Source organism: Nematolebias whitei, chromosome 10, assembly GCF_014905685.2.
Source record: "Nematolebias whitei isolate Nwh7 chromosome 10, NemWhi1, whole genome shotgun sequence".
NCBI classification, from domain to species: Eukaryota; Metazoa; Chordata; class Actinopteri; order Cyprinodontiformes; family Rivulidae; genus Nematolebias; species Nematolebias whitei.
This window is the reverse complement of record NC_056507.1, coordinates 25,252,925-25,267,327: the sequence shown is the minus strand read 5'-3', so window position 1 is coordinate 25,267,327 and position 14,403 is coordinate 25,252,925. Positions and strand designations below refer to the sequence as shown.

Genomic DNA, 14,403 nt, shown 5'->3' with positions numbered 1-14,403 from the left:
ATCAATATATAAATATATATATATATATCTATAGACTCTCACATTTATATATAAGTTAGCTAAAATACATTGAAAATGAAGAAGAAATTCACTTTAAACGACTTTGACGTTCCAAATATTCTACATATAATAAAAATCTTGACAAGTATTTGTTCATTTATCTACAATGAGACTTACATTTGAATAACTTTGGTTTTGGAACCGTTCTGTTCAGTGGCCACAGGCTTTGTGTGGCAAAAGTTCATCGCACAAGGAGTGGAAATCCACCCATGAATCAAGACAAAGGTTAAGTTCTGATTGTTCTTTTTGCATCTAAAATGTTGCTGACAAAGTTTCTGTAAGTCTGAACAGGAAGGGCAAAGTGAGCAGCAGGTATTCGATCACGTTTTCCACTATATCAAGATTTGTTTCACGCAAAAGCTGGCAGGAATAAGAACGCAGGAATTATTAGTTTTCCAACTAGCATTTTGGGAACATTAAACACTACAATTGTTACTAAATGAATAAAAGGTTTATTGGAACAAATCATTTACGTCTCTGTTGAATAGTTTTAAAGGGTATTAGGTGTTGTTGGAACAGTTTCATGGAAAATTAAGAACTTGGAAACACAGAGTTGTACAGAGAAATAACCCCCCCCCCCACACACACACACACACTCACACACACACACACACTGCCTACACGAGGTGTACTGTAGCTGAACCTGCGTGTGAGTTACACAGGAAGCTTTACCCTCTAAACAAGAAGTAATTTGCTGTGCGCAATAAAAGGGATAAAAACCATGTGCAAAAATAAAAAAAATAAAAATAAATCATCAAAACTTTGGCAGAGTGTATATTATTTTGGGTTCTGGTTAATATCTGGATTATGTTGTAGATAATTTGCATGTTTTTTTTTTTCTGGAGGGTGGGGGAGGTGCCATGTAGTAATCCAACAAAAGGATAATTCTGGCTTAATTAAAGGAATGCAATAATATAAGAATGTGTTAGAAAATCTAATGATATGGTTGAGAAAAAGACAATACTTCTTTGCACAGTGTGGTATTTTTGTTCACAAATCTTAAGAGTGGGGTTAGAGTACTACAGAAAAAAAAAGTGGTTAGAAGTGTCTGAATGGAGTTTGGCAAGGGTGAAAAATTTTAAGCACTACTCCTCACCCTCCACCTCCCATCATCCACCCCCCCACCCCCGCAGCCCCCTGAATGTCTGCACACACACTCAGATGTCAGAGAAGTCTGAGTGACTCTTTCCCTGTCACTGGTTTCCTGCTGTGAAAACAGCACCAGTCCGCTCTTCTCACCACCTCCCCCACCTCCCCCCTCTTCCTCTACTCTGGACGCCAGCCTGACATTCCAGACCTTGTTCGTTAGCGCATATTTTTACCCACCGTTACTAAATTAGGAAGGCAGAGCGAGCGAATGGCGGGCGGCTGCCAAGGCAGAAGAAGAAGGGTCTGATCAGGCCTGGGTTTGCTGAGGGCCCATGCCAACCCCACCAGCTTCATTAAGAGCCACTTGGGTTTCAGAAATAGAAGCCCAGCAGAGACCGCGGCCAAACAGAGCCCTGAACGACCAGCCAAAAACTCGAGGGACAAACAAACAAATAAACGAGTCGTCTCATGGCCTGCCAGAGTCAACCGGCAGTAGCCATCCCAAGGAGCCAGCAGAAGTTATCTTAGGCAGTGTTGCACATGAAATGTGCCCTGCTCCGAGTTTAAAAGTGGCGATCGCACATCCTCTGCCAGACCAATACAGAATAAATTAACCTAGAAAACTGTCCCCGGAGACCAATCTCTCAAAGCAGTCACACACGTTACTTCTTGTTTATTTGGGGAGGATATTGGGCACTGATGTAAGAAGGGATATTTTACAAGTAAATGTACATTTCCTCTTCTTGCTGCCTGAGTACACTATAGCTTTTATTACACGGCACATGATCACGTGGAACTTGGAATTTCCTTGTCTTTCGTTTATTTTACAAGGTATTTTATCTCTAGTTATTAGTCCAAATTTATGCATCTATCATGCAAGACACAGGGTAAATAGATAAATACTCTGAGTAGTAAATACTCAGAGGAAAAGTATGTTTTTGGTGCTTATTATCTGATTTATTCACATGGGAGCTAAAGACCCTGAGAGAAAACGTTTTTAATTCCAGGAAATGAAGCCACACACAAAAGTGCAGTAGAAAAAAAAAAGACAACTTTTTAAGCATTAAAAGGGAGGACTGTCTTTCAGCTTCATTGTTCACCGTCTCATTTGAGTGGCACCTTTCATTTGAAGACTGCATTGCCTTCAGCCCATTTAACAGCAACCCTTTAAAACTAATGAGCTATTAGCTGATGGCTTTCAACAACTTGAGGGTCAGATTTGCTTCCCCCCACAAAATGCATTAAGACGCATAGATCTGCAACATTCATGATTTTGATTCACAACGCTGTATATTAAGTTCATAAGAAGAAGATAAACTTCTTTAAACAGTTCTTGATTTGTGTGTCTCCTGCAGTCCATCTCCCTGATCGAACACATCATAACATTAAACGGTGGTCTATGAAAACATGATCAAATGCACAGAATACAAAAAGACTTAAAAATGTGTAGCGTATAATTGTAAGGAGCATCCAAAACCCAAGCACTTACTTCTTAAAGAACACAAAATCATCTTAGCAACCTGTTTAAAAAAAAACACAGCATGTCTGACAAAACTCTTGTATACCTATGCTGACATCTTGTGGCCATAAATTGTACTACAACTTTTAAAGAAATTTGGAAAAATGGTTGACTTTAAAGGAAACAATCACTGTCCAGCCAAGCGAGGAAAGAACATTTAGATTAATCCATAAGTGATTAGATAATTCAATTCAATTCAATTCAATTCAAATATACTTTATTAATCCCAAAGGGAAATTATTTTGTTGTTGTAACTCGTCATCCTCATTTCATTAAGAGATGTTATAGATGCTGATGGCTGCAGGCAGGAAGGATCTCTTGTCCATCCCACAGTGGATCCCAAGAAACTGGCTGCAGATGCCGTCCGATCCGTCCGTCCAGACTCAGCAGGCCTCTCAGTTCCCCCAGGCTGTAGAACCACCTGAATGCCGGGCAGAACTCCTCTATGTGATGGCCACTCCTCCCAGCAGTCTGCCGAGCTCCTCGTCGCTGCGGACAGTCAACTGTAGGTGCCGAGGGATGATCCTGTCCTTCTGCTGTCATGAGCCATGTTTCCTGCTAGTTCCAGGATCTCAGTGGTCAGGCACTCAAGCACAGCCGGCAGGTAGATGAGAATGCGTCCACAGAACATCCTTTCAACTCGTTTGAGATTTGGTGCTGTAGCTGAGATATTATTTGAGCTTTTGAGATGTTAATCAGCTGCTGTTAGTTGTAGAAAACCGCCTTGTTGCCATGGTTACGCATCATAACAAATGTCCAAAACTAAACAAGTTTCAGTAAAAAATCTTTCCAGCTGCACAGCATCCGATACCAGAGGAAACAATCATCCAAAAAAATGTGATTTACATCCAGAAAAAGAGGAATTAAAGTTTCCAAATGCAAAATCTCAGAATGAAAGTAGCAGAGCTGCTCCAACATGCAGCCACCTTGAGCGGCACAATTTGGGTATGAAGGAAACTTCTCACCTAGGATGATCGGTCTACCAGGAACTTATTATTAATATTATTTTAAGTCTTTCTTGCCTTTTCAGCTGATGGGAAGAAACAGTTTGCTTCTTTACTGTCAGTGAGGATGTCTTCGCTTCTTGATTGTAATGCCATACATGTCTAAAAAGGCAAAATAGTTAAACTTTTGCTTTCGTTAGTGATATTGACATTTGCTGATGATTAGTCAATTAAATGAAATTGTTTAGCAGCACCTGTCTGTTAACTGTTAACCCTTTTTTTTTGTTTTTATGGATGCACATACTGTTTTTTTTCCACACACAACAGTTTGGGATCTTTATTTGTTATGTTAATCTCTTACTCACCTCATGAGAGTCCAGTGACGGTCAAATTTCTTCTTGAATGAGCTCAAAGTAACACACGAGATTTTAGAAGAAACTTTTAGCTTTTTGAATTATAAATATTATATGATTGCATGTTTTGACTTTAAAAGAAAACATCGCAAACTTGTGTTTGCGGTTGTCTATCGAAATGTCAAACACAGTTTTTATTTATTTATTTGTGTCGGACAACGTATTTCCACATTTGTTTATTTTTGACGAACTATATTCATGAACGCACCCTTGCTTCAATACGCGCCTTACTACTGCAAAATTGTTTTTTAAAAAAGAAGAAAAAAATACCTGTGGTTTATAGTTTCATTTTTGCGAGTCATTGTGTGTATGTGTCGTCGAAGGACACATTCCAGATAAACGTCAGTTAAATGTTTTTCAAGAACTGTGATCTTGAACATATGTTCTTGAATGCATCCCACTTCCGTGTGTCCCTATGTTTACCTTCCCCTTCGGGTTTCTTCCTTTAAAGCAGCAGAGGCAACAAAACGCGGCTTTAGGAAGCTAGCTGACTAAACTAACAACCATGCTCCCAGGGTTTATTATTAAGTATCGCAATGGTCGTCGGAAAGTATTATTTTCTAAAATGTGAAGCCTAGTCTTCATGTTCTGTATTTTACCGCGGTCATTTTGGACAGAAACAGAAGCTAGCTTACTGTAGCGCGCCAATGTAACCACGGCAACCAAACAGGAAGTTGACCGCTGCGACGTCTGTAAATATGGATGACGGTCATTCTGAGACAAAAGCACGAATTTATTCACCGGAGTCCTCGACTGGGTTCGTTTTTTTTTTTTCTTTTGTTGTTTCATTTAGTCCTGAAACATGTTCACTAATGTCTTGAATAAACGACTTGCTCCAAATTATTTTCTCCATCACAAATAACGTTATAACTTTTTCTTTTCATATATTGTTTCGAATTTGAGACTTGTGTGATATTGTAATTAATCAATTCCAACAGATTCTCTGGAAACGTGGGAACTGCCAGCAGAGGCGGAGATGTATTTACTGATCTGAGTTCAAATGGACTGAAGTTTGCCAAGAAGGAACTTTTACTGATGCCTCCTGAAGAAAAGCTTAAACACTTTACTAATCGGGCTCAAGACAGTGAAGACAACCAGCAGGTAGGTATTAATAGTTGTAAATGAGGTCTTTTTTGGTCTTGTTTTCTGGTCACTCTGGATAAAATAATATCAACAACATAAAATGTAAACCATAAAGGGACATGAGGCACTTACAGGCCTAAAAATATTTATCATCATTAAATATAGTCTTGTCAAATTAGTTTAAAGCCTTTTTAAGTTTCCTCAAACCACATCATTAAGTATGAAAACTGCAAAATCATGATTATACTAGTGCAAGTATTCCAATAAATTTGTCTATACAGTATAAAATGTGTTAAAGAATAGATTCTACATGTTTCTGTGTTTCATTAAAACACTAAAATCCAAAGTTATTCAATGTACAGTTTTAAACAGTGATACCAGCCTTCAAATTTAAACGACTAGAAAAAACCTGGACAAAGATTCAGTTTTAAAGAAAGAACAATCCAGGTTTAGTGTTTCTGTCTTGATGATCTGACTTTTGGATGCAGGGCGCAGTGACTCACAAACACTGATGATTAATGACAGTTCTGCTGTCCGTTTAGTTCGACGCTTGCATCCAGGACTTGGTGCGATGCGTCGCTTTGACGAGACTTGTTTATGGGGAGAGACATCTAAAACTTGCCCAGTCCCATGCCAGACTGGCCAAAGCATACTTCCAGTTCAAAGGTAAGTTTAAAGCAATACTTTATTCTTAGTCTGTATACAATGATGCTTTATCTTGTCTGTAAAAGCCCAAAATATGTTCTTTGTTTTAGCTTATTTATATCTCTCATCTTACAATTTAATTAAATATCTGCCCGAGTCTTGGGGTTATGTTGCTTCTACATTTTATACAATAAGTGTTGCTAATGTAAAGGCTTATACATAACTTTTTATTATGTGACAATAGGAAAAAACTCACATTTAGTGTCACATGTAGTTTTTTAACTTGTCATTGTTTTCTGTTGTGTTCCCGAGGTTGGGGACTGCAGGCCCAGGAACACTTGGCCAAAGCCAGAGACCTCCTACCCTTCTACTCGTCCTGCAGAGATGAGAAGCTTGATGTTCTCTTGTGTCTCCTAAACGTGAACCTCACACAGGGAGCTGCTGCTTTACTTACAGACAAATATCCTTGCCATGCTGCGTTTCCTGTATTACACAAGACTGAGTGTACAGTAAACTTAAATAAAATAAAATAAAAACATAGTCCTTAACCTTTCAACTTTAGAGGAGGCGGATTCATCTTTACTCAAGGCAGAGCAAATCATGGAGGAGCTTTACCAACAAGATGTTATTAAGCAAGAAGAGAAGACAAAGACTCACCTGGAAATCGCCAGTGGTTTATACAGGTAATGTGCAGGAACAGTGTTGCATTGATGTATTTTGCTAAGCAGCTGAGCACAAAGTTTCAGTTTTTTTCCAAATTTTCAGAAATACTGTACACATTTAATCAGATTTAAAACGTTAATTTCCATTGCTGCGATCTAGTTCTGACGCATTTAGTCAGATAGATGTATGTAATCTATAATAAAGTGCTATGTGTTGTCATCATTATGTTTCTATACAATGATGAAATGAGTTCTCTGCATTTAACCCATCACACGTGAGATGCACCCAGGTGGAGCAGTGGGCAGCTATGTACGCACCTGGGGAGCAGTCAGGGATTGGGTGTCTGTTGGATTAATAAATGTCCTGTTATTATCCGTTTACTCAGATAAGCCACTCTGAGGACACAAGAAGATTTTTAACTGGTCGTTTACTTGCAAAGGCAGAGTTCACAACAGGTGACGCGTTACATGCTTGGTAGGTCATGAGTGTGTGTACCGGACAGTGAGGCAGGAAGTGTTTTTAAAATGCTTACAGACTAGTGACCTCGATCTGCCAGCTATGCCGGCTCAAATCAGCTCCTCTCTGAGCAGACAAGCACTCTCTGACCTCACACACATGGTTCAACATTACTTTAGCATTAGTTAGTGACAAACATCCATAAACATATACCTAAATTTCCCTGACAGTGTCTTTACTCAAGGACACCACAACATGTGGGCATGAGACTGCGACTTTCTGGTGCCCTACCTCAACACCATCTCGGGCCCCCTAAATGTATCCCCCTTTGTCCTTTATCTTCTGAGATCTGCAGTAAGATGTTGAAGTCGAGTCGGGTTTTGTTTTGATTTAATCAAAATATAAAATTATTCAAGCGAGTGTTTAATATCCAGCACTCAAAAAAAAGTTGTTATAGCAAAAACCCAAATTGTTAGTTTGACCACAAGATGGCGCTAGTTTCATTTGATGATTTTCTTTTTTCATTTTATTTTACAACTTTATTTAATTATGAACATCATTAAATGTCCTTTACAACTAACTTCAGCTCTCTTTCTGCAGCAGAAAAACTTACATTTTTTTTAAATAATTGTCCAACGTTCAGCAGGAAGCCAAAGTGTTTTGTGTTTACAGATGTTTTTGGTCGCAGTGGTTTTGTTTTTCAGTGAAGCAGAAGAAATAAAGGGGGAAAAGTATTCGTTTTAAAGCTTGATGTCCCTCCACCCTTTCCCGGCAAGTCTTTTGATTGTTTTAAAATATTATTTTGCGTTGGCTACTGTACATTTTGTTGCATTTAAAGATATCGCAAAGGTTTTTATTCCTCTTTTAAATGTGTGTTGCTTTATTTACTGTAGACTGATGGCCATTTTCTGATTTATTTATGATCTCAGGAGGTGTCAGGGGTGGTATCAAGGTTAGTTCTGCATGCTCAGGAAAAGATTAAAGAATTAAAGGATCATGGTGGAGACAGCCAGTGCTGTGCAGACTGATGGTCTGTTTTGGGAACTACCGGTATGTGGCATGGCAACGTATGAAATAGCATCCGCTTGTCATAGTTCAGGTCACTTGCAATTAAATTAAAAGCACAACTGGGAAAGAATATAATGCAATAATGTTTATTTAGACCCAGTTTTCCTGTTTTTATATGTTGACAGATCTGGTGGCTATAAATGGTACATTTTCTGGAGCTGCACTCAATGGAATTTGCAAATGATACCATACTTATCTGTTTCAGAGAGTCGGTGTTTGTTGACATGCTGTGAGTAGTTTAAAAAATGTGCAGACCCTGGCTGGTGATTATAAGCTTGCTGAATCTCTTTTGTTGGTGGTGAGTAAGAATTTGGCATGCTTCTAAAGCTCTATCAGTCAGCACTGTTGTTTTTGAGGGGAGCATTCTCTTCAAATCCTGGAATAATGATGTAAGCTGTAGATCCTGGTTCAAACATTGTGCAAAGTTTTAGGTTCACTCTCAAGGTGGGCGTTTTAGATGTGGTGCGTCTTTCAGACTGACTGTGGCTTTATCTGCATCTTTTGTGTTCTTATATTTTGATTTGTTGCTGCTCGTTTCTTTGGCTCTTTCTGACTTTTGTCATGAATTAACAGATTTAGTGGACAGGTTTTATTCAGTTATGTAAAGGTCTGTTCTAGTGCTAGATGACAAATAAAATAAAAAAATCTCTCCATCTCTGCACGTCTTACCAGATGTTGGAAAGTGTCTATGGGCACAAAATCAGGCCGTAAATATTGTGCACGGTTTAGATTTTCTTCATTGTGTGGCTTTTGACAGTGAGTACCTTTAATCAGAACTGATGTCAAGGTTCTTTATTTGTCATTCGCATCGCATGTGGTACATGCGGTGGAACGAAACTGTGTACACAGGGTCCCAGTTACATCCAGCAAAAGTATCAAATGTAAAAGAAAGACAGTAATAAGATCTAAGATATGAACTAAGAATATGCTAAACATCCTGATGCATGCTCAATAATCCAGGTAGAAAAATCTAAAAACGTTAAATCTGGTCCTCTGGACATTCACAAAACAAAACAAAATAAAAGTAGAAACGTTTCGTCTTTCATCCGAAAGACTTCTTCAGACTGTCTTTCGGATGAAAGACGAAACGTTTCTACTTTTTTGTTGTTGTTTGTTTGTTTTATGTTTTGTTTTTTGAATGTCCAGAGGACCAGACTTAACTTTTTTAGAATACTCTAAACACTTAATAGTGCAAAAACAATACGCCGAACAACAGCAGCACGAACATGAGTCTGTGTGAGCAGATGAGTATGAATGTGTAGCACAAATGGATACAGCAGCATAAAATAAATCAGCAGCATGAAATAAATCAGCTGCATAAAATAAATCAGCAGCATGAGATCAACAGCACATATCAACAATCAAGTGGCATTACAGTGATTTTTTTTTCACAGTGATAATCCTGATTAGGGTCTAACAGCTTCATGGTAGTCTAGTGGTTCTGTGCTTAATGCACCTCAACCTTCTGCCCGAGGGGAGCGGGGCAAAAAGTGTGTGCTGGGTGAGTGAGGTCCTTCATGATGCAGGTGGCTCCCTTCCTGCTTCTGGAGGTGTAGATGTCTATGATGGTGGGGAGGCTGACTCAAACAGTCTTCACCAATCTCTGCAGAGCTTAAGTAGCTCTCACTCACACCTAGAGACAATTTAGAGTTACCGATCAGCCTAACATGCATGTGTTTGGTCTGTGGGAGGAAACCGGAGTACCCGGAGAAAACCTACGCATGCACGGAGAGAACATGCAAACTCCACCCAGAAAGGTCCTCGGCTGAGATTCGATCCGGCAACCTTCTTGCTAAGAGGCAATGGCTTTACTAACTGAGTCAACTGAGCAGAATACATTTTTTAATAAATTTTTTTAAAATCTTTCAGTGAGGTGTATTGGAGCAAGCAGTTATATTTTTGTCTCCCCTGTTTTTGACATTTGTTTAATTTTCCTGGAAAAAATGAATCAAGTCAGCAAACCTACGTCAGCGACCTTATGGAAACATGTACAAAAGACCACTGTGTGGCTAGCTTGGCAACACATTTTCTCATCTTTAGTTATATTAAATTCCTGCTTTGAGCACTACACTTCAGTGGCTTATTGCCTTTCTGGAACCGCACAAGGATGCAGAGTTAATGAGAATATAGAGCAGGCTTGTCTCTGTTCATGAGAACTCATTCAATGTAGAAACGAAAGTGTGATCCAGCCATCATTCCAGCCCAAAAAGGATCTGAAATGTCTGCCCAGTGAACATTTCTGGGTGGGGAACGTTGAATGTCCGTCAAAGCACTTCAGTATGGAGAAATGAGCATTTGTAATGTTTCCACAACCTTTGCTGTTACTTTAAAGTGACCGAGCCACAAATACCCAACTCCTCGTGCCGCAGAGATGTTGCACCATCAGATTTAGACTGCTGGTTCCCACACACTGCTAAAATAAATAATATACTGATAAAACCACATTTTACAGGTCAATTTCAGACACATTTTTGAATTGTCAGTCAGGTGACTTTAATACACTGGAGTTCATTTAGTGCTTTATGGCTGAAGCTGGAGTGAGCAGTGAGCCTTTAGCTCTTTGAGGGAGACCAACCCTTTTACAGCAGAGAGGAATTTAATTTAGAGTCCATTAGCTGGTTTGTAGTTGGTACCCCAGCATCCTCATGGATCTAGAGTCCTTCTGGATGATGCAGCCATCTCATCAAAACATTCCCTAAATTAGACATTGTGGACTAATATTTTAAACCCTCATAAAGTGCTTAATTGTGTTTCAAAGTAAATGGTTGAAGATGTGAGTGGATTCAGAAAAGTGGTTAAAAAACTTAACTTCCTGTTGCAGCTATCAGTGGATCAGGATTCAGCCGCAGCAGACAGCTAACGCTTTCTCCTCTGTTGAGCTTTCGTTTGTGTCATCGACAAGCGTACTGCAGTAATTTGAACCCGATTCATGATGGTGAAATCACTGGCATCTGTTTGTATACTATAAGCAAAAGAAACTATGACAACATTCTAAAACAATATTGCAACTGCGCTGTTTTCAATTAACGTAATACTTTGTTTATCTCTCGGAGGAAAATCAGGACGCACCACAGACTAAAGTGTATTCTTCTAAAACGCATCAATCTGAAATAACGGGACAGGAAATTCTATAAAACGCTTGTGAACTAAATAAATTACAGTTTTGCAGCCTGAACACCCTCAACTACAGTATAGCATTACAGAATATTGCCAACAATGAAAAGTGGCGTTTGAGGGACTTTAAACAACTTCAAGGAGTTTTGTTCTTCAACAAGTTAAATTGTTCTTTTTTAAAGGGTCTATAGGAGGCAGAACCGATCAGAAGAGGCGTTGAACCAGTGTGAAAAGTCTTTGCAGCTGCTGAAGGACTGCAATAAGCCAGAGGAGACGTGTGCCGTCTATAAAGACATGGCAGCTATTGAACAAGACAGAGGTCATTTGGACAGAGCTATAACGCATCTCTCCAAGGCAGGAAACGATACAAACACATACAATCTTGTTTTTATTTAAAACCCCATGTGTCAGCTTATTTCAGTCTCTCCTTTCGTGGTATGTGATCTGTCTTAATTCAAATGGGTGTTTCTGCTAGGCTCATGCCGTTGCTATGAGTCACAATCCAGAGGGGCTACAGGGGGCTCAGATCTCCCACAGTCTTGCCATGATCCTTTCTGCTGCACCAGAGCCCCATCACAATGGTGAGTTTATTCACAAACAGAGGCGAGCCCTGAGTAACTTACACAAGAGGCTAATTATGGGGTTTGAACATCTCATTGTCGTTCACTATGACGAGTTCTTTAAGATGACATTATAGAAAGCAGCCGTGCAAAAAGCCTCTTTGTTGACCAAGTTCAGGCTTGTTTCCAGTTTCATGACAAATGCGAGCTAAATGGAAGCACATAACAACTGGAAATAAGAAAACCTTGTCTGAAAGTAGCTTTTGCTGCTTACGGGGAGAGGTTTCAAATTGGGGATTCTGTCCAATTGTCGCTATGGTTGAAGTTAAATTCCTGTTTTTCTCTTTGCTGCTGTAGATGCTGCGGGTCAGTACTTTGAGCAGAGTCTAAGTGCATATAAAAACTCTGTAGGCCTGCAGGATCCAGCCTTCCTTTCTGTCCAGGATGACTTCTGTCGCTTTCTTCTCATCAATGGCCAGCGGGAGGTAAAACGCAATCGTGCTAAAATCAATTAAAACTAACAATAAGATGGAGCCATTGCACTTTTTTTTTAATAGAAAATACCAATAAACTTCTTTGAAATACACCTTTAGATTTTTAACATGTACTAGGTTTATTTAAAGAAAGCAGAAACTTAAGCTTACCTCTAACTTCTGAGTGAAGCAGCTGAATCCACTTGTTTCTGTACCTGCATCAAGATTTGATTTACTTTGATTAAATCTGAACAGAAATGTATGGAGATCCAGAGGGCCTCTCTTGATTTGAAAAGATCTGCGTTTGGAGACCTGAGTGCTGAGGTAGCAGACGCTCTTCAGCTGATTGGAAGTGTAGAGATGGCTGAGGGCCAGATGAGCCAGGCCCACAGGACCATGACAAAGGTAATCACGTCACAGAACACGCATGTCGTAATTAGGAGTACTGCCTAAGAAAGCAATAGTTACCGTCTTCAAACAGAACATTGTCCCTTCCAGACTGTTGTAGAAGCTTTTATTTAAAGGCCAGGAGTCAGGCAGGTTGGGCCAGCCACAGCAGTGATACGGTGCCAGGCCTGTCCAGAAGGGACACAAAGCGTCCCTGTCATTTTGAGATGAGCTATTTCCGCCGTCTCTTTAGAGCTCAATGTTATCAAAGTTACATGCTAATCTTGGAAGGGTTGCAGTGTGCAGCCAGTGTTAAATATCACACAGAGTGACTTTCCTGCCAGATGAGCATTGTAACTTTGGAAAGAGAAGGGCGGTTTGCTAAATGCAGTTAATTATAGGGACGCTGACCCCAATTAGTGCAATATACCATTATGTCCCCTGAAGCAAAAGTGACATTCAGGTGTCTTTCATTATATAGGCATTAAACAAATGGTAGTCTTTGTTTTGGTAATTAAATCCACTTTTATTACTCATACTTTAATTTACAGTTATTGCTTCTTATGCAATGAGTGGTGGTGTTTTATGCTGCACGGCTGCAGATTTGCCACATGAGCTCAGTCTTCCCACCACAGTAATATGCCCAAGGAAAGGGGCTTAGCTTTATTCAAGTAAAGGCATGTTTCTAAGTCAAGCAGTCTAGTTGCTATGTTGCTTTTGTTGTTGCTATCTGAGCTCAGAGGGGGTCCCAAGTATGACAGGACTCGCTCTATCGGCACTGCGTCCAACACGTAACCTTTCCGAAGTGCCTTTACCCCAAGCGGATATGTCAGGGTTATTTTTTTTTTAACTCCTGTCATCACAACACCACTTATACTCTGATTGAGTAACCTTTGCTTTGAAAAAACAAAACTTGTTTATGCAGTGGATACAGGACTCAAGAGGAACTGAAAACAAAGAACAATGGAGCACAAAGACACCAGTGACTTTCCCCTCATTCTTCCTGTGAAGTTTGACTGAAAACAGGCCTTCCATTACATCAGCCGTAGCAACGGTGAAAACATCCAAGAGGCCAGATGGATGTCTTCCAGATTACCCTTGTTTTGCTTTCCCCAGTGAAGAGGAAAGCTGTTCTCTCCCTCGTTCCTGCTTTAAACATTTGCTTCTTGTTATTTGTGAGGATTTCAGAAAAGGGTGGCAGTTTTTTATTTTTTGCCGCGTGTGTTAAAATGAGCAATCGTGTTCATGTTTTAGGTTTTCTGTAATTTATTACATCATAGATTCAAATAAATGTAGCTTGTTTTTCATATGCGATTGGCCAAATTACATACAATAAAGAAAATGTTGCAATCAGACTTTTTGTGTGAGCTACCTTATATTCTTGAGGTCTTGATTAAGTGCACTCATCCAGTTTTTGGCAGATCTGTTGTGTTTTACTTGACACTCCAGAGTGGTCGGCACAGGTGTTATCTAAACCTCGGACTGCTATCGGGGTTATTTTGGTACGTTTAGTGCAACCAAATGTTGCTAGGATGTGTTTCTTCCTCTACGAGTATTAGTTGCACTTCTCATCCTCATCTTACCTCTCTCACTCTTATATTTGTGTGTTTTTAATTTTAGTGCCTGAAGATTCAGAGCTCGTTATACGGTCCTCAGCACAAGAAAACAAAAGCGGTGCAGAAAGCTGTGGACGTGCTGGCGAGGTAATCAGAAGAGATGTTACATTTACAGCTAAATCAAGTTTAAAGTAAAGGTTAAAGACTTTTGAGAATGCATTTCATGCTTTAGTGATGCACCCATTTGCTGTATGGTTTTCAGGACAACAGAGGTGGTCGAGAGACAGCAAAGACAAGCCAGAAGGAAAAAAAAGGCTGGACATGTTTACGATTATACCATCCAGTAGGAACATTGAAAACTCCATGTCTGAGT

The 14,403-nt window shown here is 39.6% G+C and overlaps 1 protein-coding gene across 1 annotated transcript; it reads left to right on the top strand.

Annotated features, from left to right (window-relative positions):
* Nucleotides 1–4,723: 4,723 nt before the first annotated feature.
* Nucleotides 4,724–14,403, top strand: ttc23 (tetratricopeptide repeat domain 23). The gene is made up of 11 exons (XM_037682877.1): nt 4,724–4,782; nt 4,964–5,126; nt 5,651–5,774; nt 6,066–6,213; nt 6,311–6,436; nt 11,237–11,408; nt 11,530–11,635; nt 11,972–12,099; nt 12,343–12,492; nt 14,095–14,177; nt 14,293–14,403. The coding sequence occupies exons 1-11, from the start codon at nt 4,724–4,726 to the stop codon at nt 14,375–14,377; spliced, it is 1,344 nt and encodes a 447-aa protein (XP_037538805.1). The 3' UTR covers nt 14,378–14,403.